The 26,327-nt window shown below is 45.0% G+C and overlaps 1 protein-coding gene across 3 annotated transcripts in view; it reads left to right on the top strand.

The window, feature by feature from the left end:
- Positions 1–485: 485 nt before the first annotated feature.
- LOC134860627 (neural cell adhesion molecule 2-like) overlaps positions 486–26,327 on the top strand; it is a 183,058-nt gene continuing 157,216 nt past the window's right edge. For all 3 annotated transcript variants that reach the window (XM_063877391.1, XM_063877389.1, XM_063877390.1), the window contains exon 1: positions 486–692. In XM_063877391.1, coding sequence (XP_063733461.1) covers positions 641–692 — 52 coding nt within the window. In that variant the 5' untranslated portion in view covers positions 486–640. The remainder of the gene's footprint in view (positions 693–26,327) is intronic.

The raw sequence follows: 26,327 nt of genomic DNA on the forward strand, positions 1-26,327 counted from the left end.
TGCATAAAATAAAGTATGTTTTGAGTTTCCTTGCAATAACAATAAGAGTGTTGAATTTAATTAATCTCAGTCTATTTACATTATTTTACATTATTTCTTACAACATTTAGCTCTTTGTATTTATGTATTTATTCTACATGCATATTGTAAATGTAGTTCATCTGAACTGGATGCATATTGTTCTTTTTTATTGTACTCTTTCTCTTCTTGCACTATTTTAATGTCTTATATATGTCATGTTGCATTGTTTGAGGAGCCTTGGACTTATGTTTTAATTGCCACAACTACTCTGTAGCTATTGTGCTATTATGCATGTGATAATAAAGACTTAGCATCTCAAACACCCCCCCCCCCCCCCCAATAGAAAACATAAGCATGTTTGGCTTGATATGCCTTCTTCTTGTGTGCTCTTCATCAACTGCTATAGAGAAGATATTCTGGAGGGGGGGTCCTCAGCGCAGAGCCGGCGCCGTGAACGAGCGTCGATCGGGAACGCGCGTATAGGAAGGAAGGGAAGGAAAGAGCAGAGGCAGATCAGTCGCACGCGGAGCCCAAGACGGTGGATGATCGGAGCTGAGAGTGTGTGTCGCCCTGGTCGTTTTTTACAGCAGCTGAAAGCAGCGTCCTGCAGTCCCCCACCATGATGCTCCAACTCGTCTATCTCCTCGGGGTGCTCGTCTGCGGCAGTCAAGGTAGGGAGGCGTGAGTGCGCGAGAGCCTGGAGCTTGGTGACTTTTGTGCACAAGTTGAGTGGATTTGCAATCGTGATCTGCAGCAGGCACAGGGAGGGGGGAGTCAGAGAGGGGGGGGAGACAGAGAGAGAGAGGGCTGGGATTGTTTAACTGGACCTTATTTTGTAGTTGAAGCACGTCCTGCAGGGGCCAGACTGCTTTCTTACTGAAAGGGGGATTATGATGGGGTCCCTTTTTATTTAGGGTTGCAGTTAAGATACACACTCTGTGCTGCATGGATACAAATGTCATCATGGCTTACCTTGTTTTTTCCAAACGTTTTGGGGGTGCTGCTTACAGTGTTAAACATCGACCATGTCTCCTAACTTCAGCTGGCTTCTTACACCGAGTGTCTCTCTTCCACATCCTCTGTTTGGACCACCGCCTTTCTGTCTCCCTCTCTAAAGTCCTGCTGTGTGATCACATCTCCCTCCGCTGTGCATGATAACCCCGGGCTGTGATGTGTTCCCGCAGTCTGAAACGCCTCGCAAAGTTTGGACATATCAGCTGCATTTGTGACTTAATTGGCGTTTACCTGATCCGGGGATGGGGGGATGGGGGGGTGGGGGCGATGAGTGTCACTGTGCGCGCTCCCGTGTGTTGTTGGCAAGGAGCGAAATAAAGATGTCACTTGAGTGAGTGCTGCTAAAAAGCACCGATATGAAGTCGCCTTGGGCTTGTGCGTACGCGTGTGTGCGTGCATGTGTCCAAACTGTCACCTGCTGAGGCGCGCTCACGTGTCACCGCAGGCGGAGTTTGTGTGCCTACCCAACTCAAGTAGCTAAGCTTAATATTTACCAGTGATCCATTTCTCCAATTCGATTTGATCTACCTCTTTCCCAACCGATGTGCACGCGTTTAGCTTCGTGCATTATCATAACGATCACACGCGCATTAGTATTCCCTTTTTGAAGAAACGTTTCCACAGGCAAACCAAAAGGTCTCGAGAGTAGAGGGTTAGTTTTTGGATAGAGATTGTTTGCAGAGTGGTCACACTGGCTTCCTGCAGGGGGGGGTAGAGTGCTGCAAAGTGGTGCCAAGAGTGAAGCCATAAGCCACTGGTCATTGAAGTACTGTATGTGGTCCTGCATGGTGTTACAGTGGGTCATACAAGGGGTCTCTGAGGAGGTTTAAACCAGTGTCCACATTGCCATCTTCCCTGGGACTATACTGGATGAACTGGGAGTCAAAATAGCTTTAATGTGTGTTTGTTTTTGCTGCATCAATATAAAGAATCTTAGCATATGGACGGAGATACCGTAGGCCTCAGAGGCACAGTTTGATTTTCCTCAACATTATAAAATGACTGCAGTTTATTGGTTTCTACCACTTCAATCAATAGGAGAATCTGCTGTTATGGTGGAGAGGGAGGAGGAGGAGGAGGATGCATTTAGAGTAGTACTTTAATATATCACCCCTCTTCTGTAAATCAAAGGGACTTGTTTCTATGGAATAAACGTTGCTTTGTTACTTTTCTCTTTGTTGCAGTAGTGTTACATCACCCCACCAACCGATTCACATTCATATCCTGCTTCTCATCATCGCAAAGTCCACCTCCAGCTGTTAATGGAGCTATTATAACATCCAGAGAACTCGTCATCATGTGAGGGCCCTTCATAAATTAAAGCAGAATGGAGGAGTCTTTATCACGGCAGAAAGAGACGGACATCTTTCTGATAGCAGCACATATCCTTCGTTCTACCCCCCCACCCCCAAACCCTGTGGCTCCTGAATGAAAACATTTGCTTTTGAAGTCCCGGCTCACCGTCTACCCTGCGTTGAGTATGCATCCTTAAAGGTTTATGTATTTGGCTTTAACTGACGCTTAGTACAATGAATTATATGCTTGCTCGGGCTCACCCGGGACTCGCCGATGTGATGTTAAGTGGCGTAATTAAGATATTTCGCTGTATCTCTTGGGGGGGGGGGGGGGGGGTGGCTCAGGGTTTAAAAGATTTATGCCCTTGTGCTTAAGCGCCTCTCATTGCACCCTGAGCCTGGGCTTAGCTTGCATTTGAGGTTTGCTTACACCGTGTACTGCTGGTTTATGTACAAGTTCACATGAGTGAGCATAAAAGCAGGGGCACACACACACACACACACACACACACACACACACACACACACACACACACACACACACACACACAGACACAAACACACTGTAAAGGTATTGCAGATATTTCTTAATTTTCAAACCTGCTTCTGAGTATCTTCTACAAGGCTGCACGTAATTCATAACACCGTGCAACAGCACTCATAAACTCCTATTAAAGACATGCAAAGGTGTTCTCAAAAGCAATGGCCTGTGTCTCGGTCCTGCAAGGTGGAATTGATTGCTTTATTTGATTAATAGACTAGGACAGAGAGCCTACACATAGAGAGCCGGTGTATATGAAAATGGAATCGCCCCCTCGAGGCAGCCGCATATGAGAAATCAATTTAAGGAACGACTAGAGTCAGCAGGCCTCACAATTGTACAAAGGGCAATCTCACTGTTATGGATATGCTATTTATTTGCCTGCGATATTTTGATTTCTCATGTGTGCCCTTTAGCGCTGGAGTTCAGGCCTCGGGATTGAATTTCTACACGGCACATACGACAGGAGGACAGTGTTATATTCTCCTTATAGCACGCAGCTGCTGCAGGTTGTTGTCAACAAGCAGAGAATGAAATGGCAGAAAAAAGTGAAGTGAGCAGTCATTTTTAGACGCTGTATCGCCATGTTTCTAACTCCTACGTGCAGATGTTCCAGTCTATTTACAATGTCTGCAGTGTTTCCCACACATAGACTTTAAAAACAACCGGAAAAGTATACTTGGTGACCCATTTTAGCATTCTTTCAAGTGTGTATTTATTTATCCGTGCAAGAGATCCATGCAATATGAAATCGGTTGACTAGTAGAGGTTGCTTTTTACCCATAAGAGTTGAGAATTACACAGAAAGGAGGTTTACTTGTGAAACGTTAGAACACACAGACATGATTAGCTAATAATAATAATAAAAGAGCCGCCTGCATGACTAAATGTGTGATTTCACGAGCAGAGCATTCATGTATAACTCTCTTAAATAACCTTATCATCCATGCATAACCACAGATAGAAGTGACTGTTAACATTTCCTGCTGGAAACTCAATTAAATGACTATAAAGGGGACGCACAATGACCGCAAAGAGACACACAAAGATCATAGAGACACACAATGACTACTCTTTTACATGCTTGTGCACAATGATCAATATCATTATCCCCCAGAGACAACACGACTTATTCTCGAAGTTAAGACGTCATTCTTGCTGCAGACCTTTTAAAGAACTGCCTTGCTCAAGGGTAGCTTACAAGCTGTACGTGCATCAGCTCAGCTAACAGGATTAGCATCAGGGATTAGCAGAACTGCAAATATAATCGTACTTATTCGAGGATGTGTTGTCTTTTAATGGCACATTGAGGGCTTTAAGTCATTCAGGCAGTAGCAGAGGTACTGAGACGAGAGATGACATAACCAGCAACAAAAAGCTCGGGTCGGGGAAAATTTGGCAATTGAGTTATTTGCGATTTATGGAGGAAAAATAACATCCGCATTCTCAATAACGCCCTTTACCAACCTCGGGTCTATTTCAAGTCAAATTACCCATTATTATCATGGAAGTGACTAATGTTCCCCTTGGGGAGCGTATCCAAACCAGAAGCCAAGGAAACGTAGATACTCGGAGCAGTCGGGGTCCTCTTGTGGGAAGATTTTGGCTTTGCTTGTTATATTCTATATTCTGAATCGGAAAGAAAAGGGGAGATTGGGATGGAGCGAGCAGTGAGCGGATTTATACAGAGGGAAGAAGAGATTATACTTAAAAATCCATTCAATTCAAGTGAATCTGATTGCATCTAGTTAAATTGCATTGCTAGAGATTGAATCAAACTCTATGGAGTTGCACTGTGCCAAAATTAATAAATGTAATTGAATCCTGTCGAGATGGAATCAAATTAGGCCGGACTGACGTGATTGGAGGAGGCAGCTGCTGGATGTTTCTCCTGTGGGCTGGTCCTCTGTTTTACACCCTTTGGCTGCTGCCTATGTGTGCCCTGCCAGTCTAAATGCCAGTCTAACTAGCAGGGTAATAGGCAGAGCCAGGATGCCAGCAGTAGCAACAGAATCAGCGGCGCACTGATGGAGTGGAGCTTGGACTTCCTCTCCTGTTGCTCACTTTATTTCGGCAGCTTATGCATGGCATGTTCAGACAGCGTCACGCGCCTCCAGCCTCTGATGGGAACAGTGCTGGTGGTTTGGGGCTTACTTTGGGGTTTGGGCACCGGCAGGCATGATTAAATGACGAACAGAGGAATGAGAGGAGTGGCAGGAGAGCTCCAGAATCACTCGACTTGGAGCTGAGTGACCCACTTAGTCCGTATTAATAACTACACCGAATGGAGGCTTGGGGTTTGCTTCACAGTGGGCGGACGTGCATCATATGCAAACTATAAGTCACATAACATTGTCATAAAGAAAATTAAACGGCAGTATACTGTCTCTGGGTCCGGTAAGCAGCATACACTTAAGGAAGATTTACCACTCCGGATTGTAGACGTCTAATTGGACATTTTGCAGACCTTTTTTCTGACTTTTTAGGGATTGTTGTTTTAATAAGCAATCATTTTTGATGATGTTGTTCTTTGTCTGGAGGGTTTTGATGTGAATATGATCAAACATTAACTGTGCTGTGTGTAAACCAGCATCAACACAAGTATAATGTTTATTTTTGTACTCCTTTTAGAGGTCTTGTTTGACTTATTCTCTTCAACTTCATACAACTTTGCACCTTTTCTAAGGATTCATTCACACCCGTTTTAATTCTTAAAGTGACGATGCACTGCTTGTGTTTCACTCTCCTCTTGCGGCATAAACTGTCCCGTGTTTTTGCACGTATTTCCTACAAATCTTGCAGACATTTCAGAGTCTTTTATGCTACATTGGAGAAATTTCAACACTAAAACTCTTATGTGTGTCTTTAAAAATGAAACCCAGTGATGTAGTATGCACCAGGGTAATCAAAGTAACCTAAAAAGTAAAAAAAAAGACAATCATTTTGGTGGAATTGGACAGAAAAATTGGGTTGGCTAGGCCCACAGAAATGATGAAACCTCTTTTTGACTGGCCTTTAATACGACTCCATCATGGAGGCAGACTGTAGTGGAGGGGCATGGACACTCTGACAGATGAAGTGTGGACTCAGTAGGCAGGGAGATGGACACAGATGTGTTTCAGAAGGAGGCTGCATGACAGATTAACAGACAGGTGAATGTGCTGAAGTTGAGACACTGATAATAAAGCAGAGTCATTCTGACAGCTATATTTCCCCTCTTCCTCTCAGAGCTGGAGTTCAAAATAGTTAGTGGTCGCCCACTCAGTCCGCTGAACGTCGTCCATCACAGTGATTGAGAAAGCAGCTAATGCTAATTGTAGCCCGTGCTGTGTAGCAGACGCTAATGAAGGAGGGGCTTTTGGACAGTTATCAATGTGATTGGACGAGCCAGGGAGTGGCTTTTATTAGGCTATTGAAAATGTGTGTGAGCTGGAGAGAACATTGTGAGCCTTGGGTTGTTGAATGTTGGGCAGTGCACATCCATTCTTAAGTCTGGATCAATAATTAGCACCAAAACTTGCATTACATTTTGTTTACTTGGGATTTATTCACATAGTTCCTGTTCTAGATGAAGATGTTAGACCTGTTTGTTCACAAAGATGGAACAATTACACTCGAGCAACGTCACATTTTCCATTTTCTTAGTCTCTTTCCTTTTGTCTGTGTCGGCTCCAAAAATGAAATGGAAAATGGGGCTTTTTAATAGCAGATCTTCATCTTGGATAATTGCAAAATATCTTCCTCTGCAGCTGGATCTTTTTTCCACTTGTCATGGCATTGCATTTGAGAACATCTCGTCCAAGTTGAGAGATTGACTCTTGAAAATGTTCTCATGCTGTTTTGCTGCAGTATTTCCAATGATTTTCTGACTGGATGTGAGGTAAGACGGGCGGGGTGAGTACTCAAAACCTCTACGTCACAACGACACGGTCAGCATTTTATGCCCCGAGGCCTCAAAAGCAAACTAGATTAAAGCCTAGATAATAAAATCAGTCTTAAAATCTGGCAAACTTGACTGAGAACTATCCAGTATCAATTAACTGATTGTTGTAGTCTTTTCTCCCCTCGCCTTGCAGTCTCAGTTTTTCCTCTGGGCTTTCCGTATTAAATTATCCTGAGCTGCATTGTGTTGTATTGTATCTATCACATTTGCTTGTACCCATTCATGCATCCGTCCACCCGTCCGTCCGTGCAGACAGACAGACAGACAGAGGGGCCCCTCGGCTTGTCATTCCTGCTGGTTAATTAAGCCAAATTGTGATTGATGGACTCTCTGGTGAATAGCTCTGTGGTCCCACTGCTGACCTGTCTGGGGAGATCAACCCAGCTGCCAATCACTCCACACAATGGTGTCCTAAACACTGGCTGGGACATGATGGCAATGATGAGGCCATATCCTAGTTTAACCCCCCCCCTTCCGGCGCTTCTTCCCAGCATCCCGGTGGATTGCTCGGACACGATGTCTTGAAAAGGGATCCGTCTTCTCAGATTTCCTGCCTGGTGGCCAATACCCCAGTTTATGGGAGGCAGTACTTGATGAGGAATAGATGAGAGAGACAGAGAGAGGGGTGAGTGATAGATGAGAGAGAGAGACGGTGGGGGAGGAGGGACACTTGAGACGTGGTCGTGGCAGAATTGTGAGGCCAAACAGTCTCTGCTCTCCTGATTGCCTCTCCATGCCAGGCAATCTTCAAAAGGAATCTCCTAATGCAATGTGGGCCAGCTTATTTTTGTTTCCATCTCTTCCCGTTTGAATCCTCTCCTCCGTTTCTTTTCATTTCCTTCCCGTCTTTTCATGCGCTCTGCGGTCCTCCCACACAGGTCTCATCGCAGCATCTGTGGGGAAAGATATCCCGCTCTCCGCTACGTGGGAAGCTTTTAAAGCAGCACCCATGCTTAATGCTATTTGTATGGGAAGCTAATGATGTTTGTTGTTCAGCTGCTCAATATAGTTATTAACACCTATGGATTTTATGTTACTCTCCTTCTACACAGTATGGGAATTTACAAGTTAAGCTGTTTCAGGGTTGTTCCATCAAGCGTTTTATTATCTCTCTGAGTAATATGATCGCACTCATAAGGCGCCGCAGACATACTGTAGGCGTGTTTTTAATTACTCTGTATATCTGCACAGGTTCCCCAGCATTCCTCGCTGGCCTGCTCCCAGTGTGGGCACTCTGGGATTGTTTTGTTACCGCCCACCCTTCGTAGAGTTTCCAAGGACGGGTGCCTCCATGGGAATTCACAAAGGATGGCTCAATAATTAAAGAAGCCGTGTAATCTTTACTCAGATTTCTTTCTCCAGGTGAAATAAGTTTTTCCGCTGTCCTTCTTTGCCTTTGAAAAATATTTCAATAGACTTCACTTTCCTACCTGCAAATTCCTTTCCTGTTTGTGCATCTTCATCCCCACTCCCTGCACATGGAAGATGCAGACGACGAGGAAGATTTGTAGGATGAGTGCCAGCATTGGCCGTCCTTTCATGTGAATGCGAAAGCTTCGGGGCTCGAGTCTTAAGAGAGCCTTGTGATCTCGTGCGTTTCACACATGCTCGCTGTAGCCGGCAGGTTCTTGTTGATGGAGTCTGATTTGTAATGAGCACCAAAGAGACCAAAACACCAGCTCCACATCCATAAAAACAAAGGCTGGGAGTGCATGATATCATATATTCTGTCTAAAATCTCTCTGATGCATTTTAATCACAATTTGGAATATGCATTTAAAAGATGTATTCATCCCTTATTGAAGACTCCACCACCACTATCCTGTTAGCTGTTATCCTTCAACAGTAGCAGGTTAGGTTCCTGAGAGCATGCCATATTCAATGTACAGAGTGTATTCCAGCTAGCAAAAGTCTGTACGTTGCTCTGAGAGCCGAGATTACTTTTATTTCACGCTGCTTTTCATCCATCCTGCCGAGTCTGGAGTAGAAATGATAGATGGTCTCGGCACTTGAGAGAGCCGCGGACGTGGAGCAACATTGCAATGCTCAGCTCCTCAGTCAATAAGCAACGAGGAGCTTTCGCTGGAAGCTTTCGAGAGGTGGGATGCAGCTCCGGCTGTGGCTCCCCAAGGAGGCGGCCTGAGCCACAAATTAATAGAGCACTCCCACATGATCGGGGAGTTTCATTTGGAACCGTCACGCTACATAAACCCCCACAGAAATGAGGAGTTCACCCAGGTGCCCCTGTGCATCCCCGAGAGTCCCGGAATAACCTGTGTGATTGTAACACCGCCCCCCCCTATCCCCCTCCCACCACCTCTGCAACTCCCTCCTCGAGACTACTGGGCAAGGCTCATCCCGGTTCAATTACCACGACTCACCGTCTCCCTTTTATCCTTTCAGAGTCCGTCATGCATGTCCTGTCCGCCCTGTGGTTTGCATCCCTGGAATACTACCGCTGCTGTGATGCAATACTTCAAGGGTTAATGATGACTGGGACAGTTTGATCACAGATTAGGGAACTGTTTTGTTGCAGCAGCATGTTGTCATGTAAGTCATTTCATACAAAAAGTTCATAGTTTAAAACAGAAGAAATAACACAAAGATAAGCAGAAAAAGCAAGAAAACGATGTCATTTACGACTTAAAAAATATACTAAGAACACAAACGGGGAAGGAGAGGAGGAAACAAGAGAGGACACAGGGAAGGAGAGGAGGAAACAAGAAAGGACACAGGGAAGGAGAGGAGAAAACAAGAGAGGAAACAGGAAAGGAGAGGAGGAAACAAGAGAGGAAACAGAAAAGGAAAGGAGGAAACAAGAGAGGAAACATGGAAGGAGAGGAGGAAACAAGAGAGGAAACAGGAAAGGAGAGGAGGAAACAAGACAGGAAACAGAAAAGGAGAGGAGGAAACCAGAGAGGAAACATGGAAGGAGAGGAGGAAACAAGACAGGAAACAGGAACGGAGAGGAGAAAACAAGAGAGGAAGCAGGAAACAAGAGGAGGAAACCAGAGAGGAAACATGGAAGGAGAAGAGGAGACGGGAAAGGAGAGGAGGAAACCAGAGAGGAAACAGGTGCAAAGGTAGAGGAACAAGTTGAAACAGGAGAGGAAACAGAGAAGGAAACGTTGGAGGAAACAGGAGAGGAAACGGAGAAGGAAACGTTGGAGGAAACAGGAGAGGAAACAGAGTAGGAAACAAGGATACTATAATTTAAGTGCAAGTTTGAGAACAATGTGTGAAAATAAAAGCCACAGAAAATCAGGAAGCTTTGAATGATAATGAAAGCAAATGAAAACACAAATACTCCTAGTTTTTGGATCTCCATGCCCTGATTCATTGCCCCCCCCCACCCCCTTCTTCCTCATGAAAACTTGCAATCGTTTGACGGCGGCGTGAAATTCCTGGTGACAAACGTGCAGAGCGCGGCGCCCCGGAGGCCCGCTCTGCTCTTATCATTATCCTGGCATTGCCTGAGATTAGACACAGCAGCGTGCCTCACAGCCAGGATTACCACAATGACTAATCACTCAACTCTCCGGACACAAAGCATACAGAACTGATTCATATTCCGCCACAAAGTCGAGCTTATTAAGAACAACTGGCTCTATGTTTGTTTGTGGCACGAGGTTAGAGCGCAAGTATTCCAATTACAGTATAAACCTCCTTCCTACTTTCTGGGTTTTCTCTTTCCTCTTCTAGTGTGTTTTTATATTTAGTCTCCTTCCCTGTTTCCTCTTTGGTTTCCTCCTCTCCTTCCCTGTTTCCTCTTTGGTTTCCTCCTCTCCTTCCCTGTTTCCTGTCGTTTCCTCTTCTCCTTCCCTGTTTCCTCTTTGGTTTCCTCCTCCCCTTCCCTGTTTCCTCTTGTCTCCTCCTCTCCTTCCCTGTTTCCTCTCATTTCCGCTCTAGTTTCCTCCTCTCCTTCCCTGTTTCCTCTCGTTTCCTTTCGTTTCCTCTCTCGTTTCCTGCTCTCCTTCCCTGTTTGCTCTCGTTTCCTCCTCTCCTTCCCTGTTTCCTCTCGTTTCCTCCTCTCCTTCCCTGTTTCCTCTTGTCTCCTCCTCTCCTTCCCTGTTTCCTCTCATTTCCTCTCTCGTTTCCTCCTCTCCTTCCCTGTTTGTGTATTTATTATTTTTTAAGTAGTAAATTGATCTTTTTGTGTTTACAAACTGCTCATTATCTGTTAGGAAAGAATAACATATCTTAATTAAAAACAAAAGCATGCATTGACATTATTGTAATTCTTTAGGGTGGATTAATCTGCACAGTTTTACAATGCTGCACGTACAATCATTTATATTGTGTTTTTCCAGACGTTATTTTTAGTTCCGTGACAAAAGAAAGTGGCATTTCAGTGTTACAGCTTTGAAGCCGTCGCTGTGTTTGCCAGATATTCAGTACAGTGTAACTATCCCCCCCCTCCCTTCTCTGCAGGCTGGCCTTATTGATCTATTGTCTGGGAGTGTAGCAAACAATTTTGCTTTTCTCTTTCACTTTGATCCTCCTCCCTCCTCCAAGACTGAGTATCTGTTAGCTGCATGAATACTGATCGCTGATCCTTCCAAACCGAGGTGTCGTCAAGGACTCCCAAGGAAAAGAAAAGGAATCATCTTTTCAAAAACACAATTATTGCTCGAGTCGAAGTCGAGAAAGAAGTACGCCGGGTAAAACAGGAATATAGTCCTGGAGTAAGAAAGCTTTCATTATATCGTTGTGTGTCACCTTCAAACAGAGGGAATGTAAAGATATGACATCTCTGTGAAGACAGTAGTCCTGTTCAGGACACTGTTGCCTAACACCCCAAACATTACTCCCCTGGGTCCCCCCTTCCCCCATTTCCTCTACTTTTGTCCCTCCTTTTAGCACAGCGCTTATGTAACCGCTCCCTTGTAGAACCTGAGACAACAGGAAACAGAAACAGGTATCCTAAGGTGCACTGCGCCTCCCCAGCACAGCCATTTGTTACGTGGCGAGGCGGCCCCCCCTCTCACAGGGTTGTGATGAGTGGAAAGCCTTTTGCTGAGATGAAGCGAGAGGCGCTCGGCGTGACGCATGGCCTCGGCTCCGGCGGATGCTGTGTCACTCCAAGGTTGTTTAATGGGAGTCTTTTCCCTGTTATAGATTTAGACGACGTGACTCTGAGGCTGTGGCACCTGAGAGTGTGTGTGTGTGTGGTGTGTGGGTGTGTGTGTGTGTGTGTGTGTGTGTGTGTGTGCAGAGAATACGAGCTGATGTAAAGCTCATAGGTCATCCGCCTGTTGAAAGCACTATTTGTGTGTAAATCAAATGCAATTCTCGCAAAGAGCTGCTAAAGCGAAAAATGACTTATAAAAAGTGGGTGGTGGGGGGGGGGACAGAGATGGCAGCTGGGGGTTTGTTTGTGAGCGTATTTATTTCAGGATTGTGCTTACTCTTTGATTTCTGCTGTTTGGGGTTTTGCCCCCTTGCTCGCTCCAGGCTCTGAGTGAAGATGCAGCACCCCTTTTCCGCCCGCGTCAGCAAAACTATATGCAAAACACACGCACACACACCGGCACTCGAAGAGCAACACACACATTTAAGATTTCCTGGAACCCCCCACGTGTTTCGTATTAGGCCGAGTGCCTGGCTGGAAATGTTGAGATAATTGCAAAAGTTTTAATTTAATGTTCAATCATGTGTCGTGTGTGCCTGCGACGACAGGAGGATCAGATAAGTGGAGGAGAAGTTTCAAGCACTGAATCAAAATCAGGAGCTCGCAGCTAGCCCCGCTTTCATAGTCCAATCATAATCTCTTTGCGGGAATTCTACTTCAGCGAGTGATCATGAGAAGCCCGATAGTCCATCAGCGGCACAGAGGGAGGGAGGTGCTCTCGCTGCTCAACATGCTCAGCCATCTGCGGCACATTTCTGGGAACGCAGAGCTGCAGGACTCCTGCCGCTTCTGTGAGGAGTTGTGGAGAGCTGCTGGGATACAAATCTGAAATGAATGCCAAGTGAGGTCACCAGAGCAACACCTACCACAGAGATACATGTGCAATGCAAATGTCTGGGTTCATGCACGACTATAATCACCGCTTTGCTGCTGAGACACTAAGAGTACTTTGGGGGTTTTGTAGGTTTTGGTGCATGTAAATGGTCTGCAAAGGCTAAAATCTCAAGGTTTCTCTCCCTCTGCTTGTGCAACGACTTCACATGAACCTAAACTAGACAGTTTGACATCCAAGCAGCAGGAGAAATCAGCTTTAATGGGCTGGTGAATTGAATGTATTTTGACTGATATGATATATGAGGGATTGAGGATCTTTGTTATTATCCTTGAAAATCACTTAAGGTGTTTGAGTTTCAAGAGCTACTTAGAGCCTGTACAATCTTATTTGTAGTCCAAATATCTCTGCGGCTCCAATACTTCCTTCAAAAAGGTAAGTCAACACATATTTAGCCCTCAAAAAACAGTGTGAAGCCCTTGTATAACTTCCCCCTACTGCTATTCCTCCAGTCTGCAGGATCTTTTACCTACCAACACTCTACTTTCAGTTAAACTGGAGAGCTGTTCACATGCTCTGACCACAGGAATACAGTCCATACTGTCTGTCTGTGTGCAAACAAACACTTACTTTCCCCTGAGAGTCATGCGAAAAGGCCCCTGCGTCAGTGGGTGAGACGGAGAGAGTGGCTATTGTTTGCCGGTGATGCTATCGCTGCTAATCTACTGACTGGGTTATTGTGCAGGAAGACATGGCATCGCTCCATAGGAACCTCAGCAGGGGCGTATGGAAGATTACTCAGATGACCTCGCCTTGTGGGAATGTGATCCAACCACCATGATTTGTATTATAGATTGACTATTTGTTCAGTGTGTAATTGCTTGCTTGTTTTGTCCGACTAACTACCCTAAACTCATCATGAAGCAGTGATTGTGATTAGTTGGAGAAGCAGCATTCTCAAAAAATGTTTTTCCATTAATCCGTCTGTCAGCGGGATGGCAGAAATATTAAGGTCATGAGCAGCTGCTGCTGTGATGGATGATAAAGACACACGTTCACAAAAGGGACAGTGGAAAAAATTACACCATTAATCTTTGAATTGATGGTCTGAAAATTAATTCCTAACTTTTTGGGGTAATTGATTAATCATTTGATCCATTTTCAACCGCACATTAATTAGTTCCAGCTTCTCAATGTTGAGGATTTTGTGGGTTTTCTTTGCTTAGTGTAATGAAATATCAAATATATTTGAGTTTGGGACAGACAAGCGTATTTTATATCGTATTTGTTTCTTTATTTAAGCAGCCGGTCTCTTGTATTTATACCTGTCATCCACGTGTTGGGACCATGTTCATATCCTTGTTGTCACGTGACGAAGGATGTAAACAACAAACAAGGCCAGCGAGGAAAATCAATGGCGAGGGCGAAGCACCGTAGAGTGAAATGCATTAATGAGTTCCCTGCTCATCACCAGACTCCCTTCCACATCCTCTTGACATCATTCACGTCCTGTTTTGGAGGTCATTATCCTCCTCTTTGCATGTTTATCCCCTCCTCACGCTAAATCAGATGAGGAGGAGGCGGTGCATACCTGTAAACTGTATCAAATCTAGTGTACTGAGACTTTACATGAATGCATAAACAGGCTCATTTTATATGACAGCGAGACAAGGTGTGTGTCCTTCAGGTTGTACGGTATTTCAGTGTGTGTTGAAGCCTTGTGTCTGATGGCTCTATTTGAGTCCTGCAGTGTGTAGGCGCGTGTGCACATGCACGTGCGTGTGCATAGACCCATGTGAACGGGTGATTTATGGGCTGTTTTTAATCAGGCGGTAGAAAATGTTATTAGACATCCTCCTCGCGCTCCCTCCGCCTGCAAATGAGGCGGCCCCCGCTGCACCCTGGGATAGCCTCCTGTAATTAGTTCTGGGAACTCACCTGTTACTGAGAGATTGAGGGAGAGGGAGGGAGGAAGGGAGTAAAGGAAAGGAGGGATAAGGAGGAGACAGATAAACAAACGGAGAGGTGAAAAACAAGAGGAAGGGGTGCACGGATGAGAAAAGGCAAGCTGACCTACCTCTTGGTTAGTCTTCTAACAAGCTATCCAACGTCTACCACCAGCATATATGAGGATTAGAAGATGGAGGAGGACAGAAGGAGTGAGCTCTCATATCCATATCAGAATCACAAATACCTTAATAATCCCAGGGATTTTTTCCAGTAAGCATACCACCCTGCCAACAAATCCTCATGTGACCCTCAGCTCTCTGGAGCCTCACTGATGAAGTGACTGCTGCTGCCCACCAGCTCCCCACTGAGCAGCGGCATCACACACAATCAAAACAATAGCCTGTCACTCTCTCTCTCACACACACACACACACACACACACACACACACACACACACACACACACACACACACACACACACACACACACACACACGCAATCGTCAGCACACATGTACAGTCTATAAATCTGCAGATACTGTATGCATACACAGTGTGTTTTCTTCTGGCTCCTGACAGGCCAGTGAAAACATTATGAAATATTCAGTGAGTCTCACTGTTGTTTGGCTTCTACCTGTCTCAGCTTTTCTCCGTGTGTGTGTGTGTTTTGTATAAGAGAGGAAGATCTGCTGTGTGTGTGTGTGTGTGTGTGCATGTTTGTATCCACTCTTCCTCCCTATGTATATATTCAGGTTGTGTGTTTCCTCATGTTTGCACTCCTTGCCGTCACGGTTGTGTGTAATTGGTTTCGAGCAGACCTTTTTGTCCTTGTGTTGCCTTATGCTTGCATCAACTATGTTTGCCTCTTTTTTTTTTTAGCTAAGTAGACAAACTTGGAGCCAGACTTTTGGCTATGCATACTTTTTTCCTCCTCCTTTAACATCAAAGGGCTGTAATGCCAGGGAACATTTTAACGTAGGCTTTTGCTTAAGGTTGATACTGTTGACATACTTATATCTTGTTTCAGATCTTCCGTAAAACAGTGAGGGAAGAGCATGCAGTTTTTGCATTTTTTCCTCAAACATCAGTCTCTAATTGTGATAGTATGCTGCCAATCAGTTGCCTCTCTTATTAAGGGATTACTTTTTAAGATTGCATACCATCCTTGTGCCTTTGAATAGTTTGTAGTGTTTGTAAATGAGCAATTCGACTTCAGTCTAATCCTTAAAATGACGTGGCCTTTGCAGTGTGTACGGTCGAGCTCCTCAGTTTCAGAGCATATCACATTATATGTTTTTTTGAGAATTAGATGAATAGATCAATACCGCTCTCATATACTGTAGGTACAGCAGGCTAACTAAGCTTAGCAAACACACTGTGTGGAACTCTAAAGCTCACTGATTTACCTTTTCTTTGTCTTGTTTATTAAGTCCGTACAAAGTGTGTAAATCATCAGTGTTCGGGGGTCTTTGTGCCAGACTATTTCTTGGCCGGTGTGGCAAGTCACTTCCTGGAATCTCCGCTTGTTGCCCGGCAACTGGTTCTTGCCAAGAAATAGTCGGGTACCATAAAACACGAAATTGTCACAGAAGTCTGAAGTAAGCAGTCTGCAGGAGAAGGGGAATAATAACCCTCACCTCGGAGCTGCGTTTAATCTTCAAAGGGGAAAAACCAAGAAACAGTAATGAGTAGTGTTGCTATAAATCTGCATCAGGGGTTCAGAAGGTAATTCCTCACCTGAATTATATTCCCCTTGGTGTTTGCTGCAGTGTGTTTACAACCGCTGTGACGGCGTGTCGAGGTTGGGAAAACGATGATCGACGTAGCTTGAAAGCTTTTTGGGGCTGCAGAGATTTTTCAATCCGGTTATATTTACCCAGCTTTTGTTCTATCTTCCTGTGCGTGTTAACAGCTTCATTAGGTTTATGAAAGAAAGCAAGAGGCATTAATTAGCAGCTTGGACTGGGGTAAAAATCAATTGGAAAAGCCTTCACAAATCCCTGCACACAGTATATACATTATTGGAACATATGTGCCATTTATTTATCTGTACAGACAACCTATGTGTTCATTTGTTAGCTTTAAAGGAGCTTTCTTTGTGTTAGCTTCATATTGCTTTAATGTTCAAATAGCTCTTTATTCACCTTCTGTCTGAAACCAGACCCCAGTCTGCTCTGATTGGTCAACCTCTTACAGATGTCCCATCCCTTAGCTTGTCATGTACACTGTGTTTGAGTGCTAGCAAGTGTTTGGTGGTGATTTCATTAGGTAAGAGAAGTAAACAAAGGAGTTCAATTGATGTTTTTCAGGCAGTTTTGTATAAAAATGAGGAAAGTGCTTAAACTAAAAAGCTGTCACACTCAGGGATTCAATTACCGTAGTGTCTAATGAGAGTTTGTACATCACGGCTTAGCTTTAAACTCCTGACTGATGACATTTAGCTGAGAGACACAGCAGGGGGTCCGCGCTGCAGTCAGGAGGAAGTCATGAAATAAGCTCTAGTGACGTTGTTGTTTTGCTTAGTTTAGGGATTACGTGGGCCTCAAAACAAACGGTGTCTTTTTATAAACTGCTTTTTAATTCCTTAAAAGTTGCCGTTTTTGAACACACCGTGCATTATCAATTTACGTACCTGGAGCGCACTTCTGAGGTGAGTGTGTCGTGCCAAGGTGGAGGAGCAACACATCCTGGTAATGGGATTACACTGATCTATTATAAAAATGGATACTGTAATCATCTCTGCTGCTGTAAAAGAAATAGCTCCATAATCACATAAGTAGTTAAATAAAAACTTGTGGATTAGAGGATTTTTCTGGCAATTGAATTAGCTTGTAGTGCTTATGTTCATTTTAATACTCCTTGTAACCACATGGTCGTACATCTTGTTTTCATCTGTTCACAGTCACCAGAGCAGATGGATTACTCGCCCGCATTTACAGCGCTTTCACCGCCCATTAGTACTTGCGATACAAAGTCCGAGACCCCCTCCTCAAAGACAGAGCGATGGCCGAACACGGTGCCTAACACATGTCGGGGAGCGCTCATTAGTCCCAACATTCGGAGAGGTTCATAAATCCCAGCCATCTGGAACGCTCTCAGTGCTGCAGAGAGGCGACCCCTCACAGCCAATCAGAGAGCAGATCCCGGTTGGTCGAGAGGCAGAACAACTGTAACAGAGGCCGAGTTACACTAGGGTTTTATTGCAGATTTTTAATCACAGACAAACCAACACTGATGTCATTTGCAAAGGCTAATAAGGTTTTCTTTGCTCAACCTGACACAGAATCGGGGTTAAATTGCCTCATTTAACCCGCATTGTTTGTCTCCGGGACTCTTCTGAGACTCATTCAAAGATAGATCCGCGTGTTTGTGTCTAAATGGAAGGAAAAGGACTATGAATAAGCCCTTGAAAATCCATCTAGTGAGTCATTGAAGGACAAATTCAACAGTCTTGGTTTTGTGAAGTTCTGCAGAAACTAATATCAGATGAGTCAATATGCACCTTGAGGGAGGGATTGTTTGTCAAGGTTGCAGGAGAATGAACAGAAGTTTCTGGTACTAAAAAATACTTCTTTGCAGTGCGCACCTTTACTATACATCGACATGGAAACAGTTCCACAAACTATATGTATAGGTGAGTTTTTTCTTGAGGAACAGTGATATTTTAAAAGGGAATTCCACAGATGTGTGTGTCTAAGATGCTGCAAGTTTGGAAAAGGAAAGTATCTGGTTGTGTGGGGTTGGCAAGAGCCATATCCTCTGCAGGCCCCTTCGTCCTCTCTGCTGCAGGCTACAGGCTCGGGGCTCCACTTACCGTCCAAATCTGTTAGTGGTAATGCATGAAATAAATCTAATCTCTTATCTTAATTAGCAACAATGTGCAAGGCTAGTCTAGTATTTATTGTTCAAGAAATGGGAATAATTTCTACAGAAGATGTGACTTTAAAAGCTGGAATTAGAAATGTCTGAGCCTCCTGATCAATGTCACGACGCCGAAACAAGTGTGTGTGATCATGCATATTCAGCTGAACACCTGTAGCTCCATTTGCTTGCACCCTGGTGTTTGCAATGTGCGGTGCATGTTTTGGGGATGCTTATCATTTAGCAAACATCTCTCCCACAGTTCCTCTGCATGCTGACACACACACACACACACACGGCGCCTGGCCTTGATGTTTTTTATCCGTGACGCATCTCGCCGTGTTGGCATTTGTTTGTTCTCACGTTATCTGCTTATCCACACACGGAGGAGGACACCAAATGGGGAAATAATGAGAGAGATTTCTCTACTGAGATCGTGTGGAGGCTGATCAGATGAGAAATCCTTATTGACGTATTTATATTGCACGGGTGAAAAGAGGAACACAGAAAGAGACATTTTCAGCCAAAAGCAAATCCTCTCCACTACTGCTCCCCCCCTCCTCCTCTCTGGGGAAATCATCATGGGGGAGAAAGGGGGAGCTGCTGTTGTCTTTTCACTCAGGTGCTGCTTCCCCACCTGTGCCCTTCTCAGCTTTTCCTGCAGCACAATCCACCCATCCTCTGTAATCAAACTCTTAAATGTATCCGTGTGACTTTGCACTTTCTTTATTTACCCTGTCCCCCCTCCCTCAATCACTGCCTCATCACCCCCCTTCATTATCACTCCACCGTGTTGCAAGCAGAACTCCAACAGGCCGTTATTGATCAGCTTAATGGGAGGCGTTAGAAAATGCAATTCCACCTTTTCTTCCTCGCTTCACAGCTCCGCGTCCATTCGATAACGTTTAGATGCTCGGATGCAGATGTGGCTCGTGTCGGTGACAAAGAGGGAGGAGAAGGGAGGGACGGCGCTAATGATGAGCCGCTGCCTTCACACTCCCTCTTTTCTGCTTCTGTCAAAAAAACAAACCTCTCTTTCTCCTCAGACTCTCTCCCCCGCCTCCGTCTGATTCACCCAGCAGTGTATCTTTCTTTCCTTTTCATCGGCGTCTTTCTCTCGCTACCTATTCCGTGGTTCATCATCGCCAAGAGGGGATCCCGTATTGATATTCAAATACTTCTCCTGCAGGAGATAAGGAGGGCATTGTCTCTCATCCTTGATGTGTACACTTTAATTCTCCCTTTTATGCACATGAAATAAATCCCAGACTCGTCTGGGAAAAATCTATTTTCAAGGCCATGTTTTTCCTCTAATTCGGCAACTTTTGTGCAAGACATTTAATCCCTCAGTGTGAGATTAACGGTGGATACTGGTGTGAAAGCATGTGATACATTCAGGCAAACTGGTTTCTGGGAGATGACCAGTCCAGCCACATTCTGCTGAGTCAGTCGGACTGGCATACATAATATAAAAAACTGTTCTCGCTTTGGAATAAAAAGACAAACCCTGCCGACAGATGTTCTCCAGGAGTGATGTGAAAGGGTCATTTGTGATGAAGCATTAATAGGATCCTTTTATGCTTTAGGGTTTTCCCTCTCCTGTAGTTTTTGTGCATGTAAATAGTCTACAAAGGCCCAAATCCTGAATAATAGGGCCCATTTAAGTCACTAAACTATCATTTTATAGGCTGTGATTTCTCTGCAGCTGCATCCAAAACACATATTTAGCCTTTACTTGATATTATGCTTCTACAATTCGATGTTGTGCTTCAATTCTGATGCATTTTGCAGCCCTATGAGAGCTTTTTCATACCACTAATGAGCTGTAGGTTGTATATTCCTTCAATATAGACAGAAAAACATAGAGAAAAGTTCATCTAGAGTCACAGCAGTGAGCAGGTGAGCAGAGATTATAGGGATTCTGTGCTACTGTACTTCTCACAGTGGGGAGTGGGGTATGCAGCCTGACTCCTCGCAGTGCGGCAGATTCAGGTGCGTCAGCTCACGACGAGCCTCACTTTGAGCCTAATTTATATGAATGTCTGGGAGAAGGCCCTGTCTGCTTGCATCAGAGCGCACACGGCCTCTTGTTGTCTCTCTGCCTCGGGTGATTAGTCTGGCTCGCTCAATTTCACCGACGCTAACAACTGGTTCAGTCGTGCTACTGTACTGCACGCTCCACCACACCCACCGAGTTTAGTGCAGATCATGGAGGGTAACACATGTTGGTCCGTCGGCTAGCAGCTAATGGGCTGCTCCACTTCCAAGTTCTCCTTTCCTGAGAGCCAGCTTTTGACACACAATTATCCCCTTTGAATGCCACATCTACGCTCTGTTATTCTAAAAAGGATTCTCTGAGTGTTTTCTCCTTTTTGAACTTCTTCTTTGCGCCTCTGTACTCTGTGGCTCTTTTAATTTCACACCTTACACCTTACATGTCTGCCCGGCAGCGGCGGTGCGGCGGATTGTCCTTGAACCTGGCAAAATCATTTCGACTGCTTTCACAATTCGTTACTCCCGAAGAAAAAGCACCCTGCCCACTCACTAGTTCTCATCTCGGTGACCTTAACAAAAAGAAATCCCTGGTTGTGCGATGTTTGACCGGGCGCTCATCCTCCGTTACAACCCTTCACACTCCCACTATAACACACTGTGACACCAGTGCTGCTCTTTATAACTGCCTTCTGCCGCTGTCGGATATCCCCCCTGAGCAAAGTGGGGTATCTTGCTCAAGGGCAACTCTGTGGAAGATGTTAAGGGAGCGGAAAGCCTTTCTCACTCAATTTCCCCTCATAGATTTTCCCAGCTGCTATGGGACTGAGAGCGGCGACCTTGCTGTAACAAGCGTCCCACTGTAGCCCCCGTCCCAGGACTGTGACTGCAAGGTTCACATGAAGGACAACACTGGCTGCAAGTGTATGTGTCTGTGTGTGTGTGTGTCTGTGTGTGTGAGAACACTCCTTCGACAAGCATCTTTCCATTCACAATTACGGCTCCATTTCCTTTTCTCAGTGCTGGTGTTTCGGATAATGGTTTGCAATGTAAGTCCCTTTTTCAGACGTCCTCCTAGAGAGGGTGATACCGCTGAACTTGGAGTGAATGTGACGTGAGGCTGTTTGTTGACACTAGAGTCCAAGAGGAATAGCTGTTTCCAAGGCAACCACTATGGAGCATTCAAGTAAACAACAATAACCTCTTGCTATAGGTAACAGAGGAAGTGGCAGCTTCACATTGCTCATTTCTTTTGGGTTTTTCCTCTCCTGTAGTGTGTTATATAGGTTTGTGTGCATGCAAATGGTCTGCAAATGCTAAAATCCAAAAGGTGTTGCTGATAATTTAAGGTTTTGAAGTAAGTTCAACTCCACTGACCAAATTGCACCATCCAGAGTCACCTGTAGCACACATTAAACACAGCGTACAGTCAGAAGCAGCACTCGAGGTTATGAAAAGCACCGCTGTAATGTTTTTTTATGTGAGGAACAGTAGCCGCCGGTGCTTCAGCCTCCAACATACGCAGTTAGCTGCGGTGCATTGAGGAGGAAATTACTCATATCAATAGGGAATGAGTTTTGAGTGTACTTGGAGCAACATCATATTTCTCCAGGTCACCGCTCACTTTGGACAAGCTGATGTTAATGTAGCTCACTTTCAGCCCCATGACGCTCCACCTTTCTCCCTTTGCCTTTGTGTAGTGTGTGTCTTTTATAAGTTTGAAGAACATTATATCCGAGCTACAGGAGACTCAGCAGGGGGGAGGATGTGAGGTATTTCTTAAAGGAGTTTTATTCAGAACTTTCCTCTTCTCACCCATCCTCCCTTTTTTAAATCTCTGATCTGTCTCCCTGTTGGTTCATCTTTCGTGGCCCGGGTAGGTTAAGACCTCATGTCTTTAGCCCAGCTGGCCTCTTCTGTGCCCTGGGCCAGCCGGGAGGCAGGCTGGAGGGGAGCTGTCCGGCTGCCGGTGCTGAAGCGCTACGGCGACTAGCAGAGGCGCTGTCCGTGGTGCTGAAACCGAGCATCCTCACACTGGCAGATGGGGAGGTGGGTGGAGGCTCTGTGATGCTATTTCCATATAACTGGTGACTCTTTGTCTTTCTCAATTGAGAGATGGAGCCAAGGAGCATAGGTGGGGGAAACGTAGGAGGGAAAATGTGACAGGAATTTATGACTCTGCCAGGAATATGGCATTTCGAGGCAGGCAGGTGAAACGGGTGGGAAATGTTTCCTCTGCCTGAACAACAGCGACTCGGTGACACATGAGAACACCTTTCTCTCTGCAAGAGCACGCCCATTTCTGTCCTGATGCGAGTCCCTATGTGTGTGTAGCGAGGGAGAAAGACAAGAAGTATTTGTGTGTGTAGTTTCTATCTCCAAAAAGAGAGGTTTTAAAGAGTCGCAGTGCGGCGCTGTGTCCTCAATTTGACACGACAGCCATCCTATCTGATCTCCAGAGTGAGGGGGTTTAACCTGGTGACATGCTGTTAGAAAAACAGAGGGGAACATTTCACTGCCTTCCACCTTTTTACGAGTTCACGTTCTCACAAGTGTGGCTCTGAAGAGGGATTGTTGAGGGTTTTAAGAAGCAAGCAGAGTTTTTCTTACTTTTTACCTCAGAGATACTGGAAGCAGGAGTTGTCAGCGCCTGGTAGCGATGCTAGCAGGAATCAGTAGGAGTGAAACTGCTTTAAGGCAATATTGTCACTGTTTCACTTTGCAGAGGGACATAATTATTCCTAATTTGTTCAAGATATGGGATGTAGACACACTCACTTTCTATAGAACTGTGCAGAAAAGTTACTTTAGTGGACCAAAAGTTCATTTTTACAAAGCATACTTTTCATGTCACTTACACTTGAGAAAATCAGGAATAGAGGACAGATTTATCCCCTGCTTGTAATCAAACCCTTCTAACAGGACACCATTAGCGGTGATTTCTATGAACCGAAATGATTTAAACCACACACACTTCGATTTTGCACAAATCACAACCAGAACCACTCGTGTTGTGTCATCATGTTGCTATGGCGTCAGCGAAAAACAGTATTTTCAGATGTATTTCCGTCTTCAAGGAAACCGTCGAGGCTGTGTAATCGGCTCAGCTCGTTTGATTTGACTCCCCCCCCCCCCCCCACTCCCCGCTCACTCCCTGCCAAAATCAAAAGTCTCTATGATTATCATAATCATACAAATCTGACGCGATGCTTAATCAAGATCAAACGGGGATGAGATTAGTGTTTTTCGTTCAGACGTGTGGATGTGTGTGAGGTAATCCGGGAGGAATTGGTGTTGCTGAGCTGTGGAGGAACAGTCCTTCAAAAGCCACGTGCACCCGATGGTGATGCACTCCCACAAACACCACGACTGTTTCTTTTAGGATTCAAGAAAAGGGACATTTAGTGAAAGAGCGCATTAGCAGAGGGAAGACTAAGGCAGGCTGCATTAATGTCGGTCTTCTTGTTTGAATGTTTAATTATAAGCCTCAGTGGTTTTCTGAGCTCGTAACGTTCAAATGGAAACTGGCGATCGAGTCCAACACACACACACACACACACACACACACACACACACACACACACACACACACACACACACACACACACACACACACACACACACACACACACACACACAAACACAAAGCACGTTTTATGTTGTTCAATACAACTTTACACAGACGCCATAAATGTCACGGACAAGCGCGACTCTCACTTTCGCAAACCCTTTAATCATTTTTTTTATTTTACGAGGGATTATTTCATTGCTTCTTATCATAAAAGCAGCAGAATGATGTGCGGCATTTATTTTAGAAATGACAGCCCCCTGCTGCCGGTGTTGATAAACATGAAAGCAGCTTGTAAAAAAAGTTGGGCAAACACGCAACAAACGGCTGTAAAGAAAAGCCTCATCAATCAGCAAGATCACGTCGGATAAATGGCTGGTTTTAATGTGCGCTCCAGTCTGTTATTCAAAATGGAAGCGTTATATTTGTCCCGCATTCTTTCTTGTTTATATATCATATCTTCCCTCTTCATTGTTGCAGATACGAAACCATCGAACCATGCATTCCTCTTCGTCTTGACACGTTTATCTTATTGCAGTTATTGAAATAAAACCACACAAACAAGCAAATCTCCACTTGATCGACAACCGTCCTCAGTGACGCCGGAGAGAAGGAGGAGAAACAAAAGCTTTTCAAGAGGGCAGCGTGCTAATGTGGATCACATTTGTATAAAACAAAGGCAGCTTTGAGAGTCCTGAGAGGAGAAACAACTGGTAAACAACCACTCGAAAGACAAACAAACGCGTCAAGTGTGTGTTTTTTTATATGACAGTTGACAGAAAAAGCAGATGCTCTTCATTATATTTGCATTTAGTCATTAAAACAACCATTCTCTCATCGTTCCTGCGCTGAACGCGGTCCAGAAAGGTGTTGTTTTTTAAGCGTTTGTATTTGTTCTCCTGCTGGAACTCCGACAGTAATTGCTGGCATCCTCCGCTCACTTTGAAGCACATACGTGGGGATGCTGTATTGTACAGGCCTGACCTCTCCCCATCCCCTTCTTGTCTGTGGCATGCGGCGTTCTTCTCATCTTCACACCCACCCACCCACCCACCCACTTCAATGCCTCCTCCCCCCCTCTCCACCTGCTGGAGAGCGTGGAGAGCCGCTACAGGCAGGTGAAGTGTTGGAGTCAAACAGGGAACTTACCATGGCCGTCTGAAGGGCAACGCTCGCACTCAGCCAGCTCAATCACCTGCATGCGGACGCCTGGGATATCCACCCTCTCTTCTTACTCCTTCTCTCCAGCTCGTCATTAGCATATGCGAAGACAGGCGTAGTTCAAGTATGCAAATTAGGCCGAGCGCAGCCATGCATATTGATTTGTCCGAGGCGTAGCTTGGTAGTTTTCACGCTGACCCCTGAGTGGTGTTCAATTTTTACATTAACCCAGAGACAGGTAAACACGGCTGTGTACCGGGGGGTGGGGGGGCTGGGGGGGGGGGGGGGCGGCTCTCGGCGCCGCCGCCACATGTGATGTGTAACCCCAATTACCTATTCCCGTTGCGCCTCGTGAGAGCGCACTCATGTTGTGTGGTTGTTGGCGTCGCTGAGAGATGTTGTGGGCGAAATTGCGTGCCGCCGGTTTGACACTAGTCCCTTTTGTTTGGAGAAAAACCGAGGCTGTGAGCACGTGCTGCAGCACGAGTCATCTCTAGCAAAACCTTTTAATTGGAATACTTGTTTTTTTTTGCAGAACGACAAATACAACTGAAACTACGGTGGCCTTGAGGGTTCAATGCACTGCAAATTAAGAAAACATGCACATTATTTAAAGAAAAAAAAAGAAAAAAGGCAAATTGAGAAAGAAATTCACAAATCTTAACATGTTTTTTGTATTTTCGTTGGTTTTCTATCCTTCTTTCGCTCGTGTTTTGTATATTTGCAGCGCGCTCTTACCCGACACATATGTTTTTCAAGTTGTTTTCCTTCCTTTGTTTGTCTATTTCTGTTGTCGCAGTAGGTTTTCTCTCTCAGAGCCACCGTACTTTTCCCCCGTTCCCATGTTTGCTTCTGTCTGAGATGAAATAAGTCACCAGCAGCAAACAACAGACCCTCTCCTTGTCGGTCGGCTTGAGAATAGAGGAAGGTAAAAAACAACGCCAGCCATCATGCCATTCATCTGCTCCCCCGTGTAGCTACATTGAGCCGCTGTCAAGAGACCTAGCTCGCTTCAAGTG

This window comes from Eleginops maclovinus, chromosome 24, assembly GCF_036324505.1.
Source record: "Eleginops maclovinus isolate JMC-PN-2008 ecotype Puerto Natales chromosome 24, JC_Emac_rtc_rv5, whole genome shotgun sequence".
NCBI classification, from domain to species: Eukaryota; Metazoa; Chordata; class Actinopteri; order Perciformes; family Eleginopidae; genus Eleginops; species Eleginops maclovinus.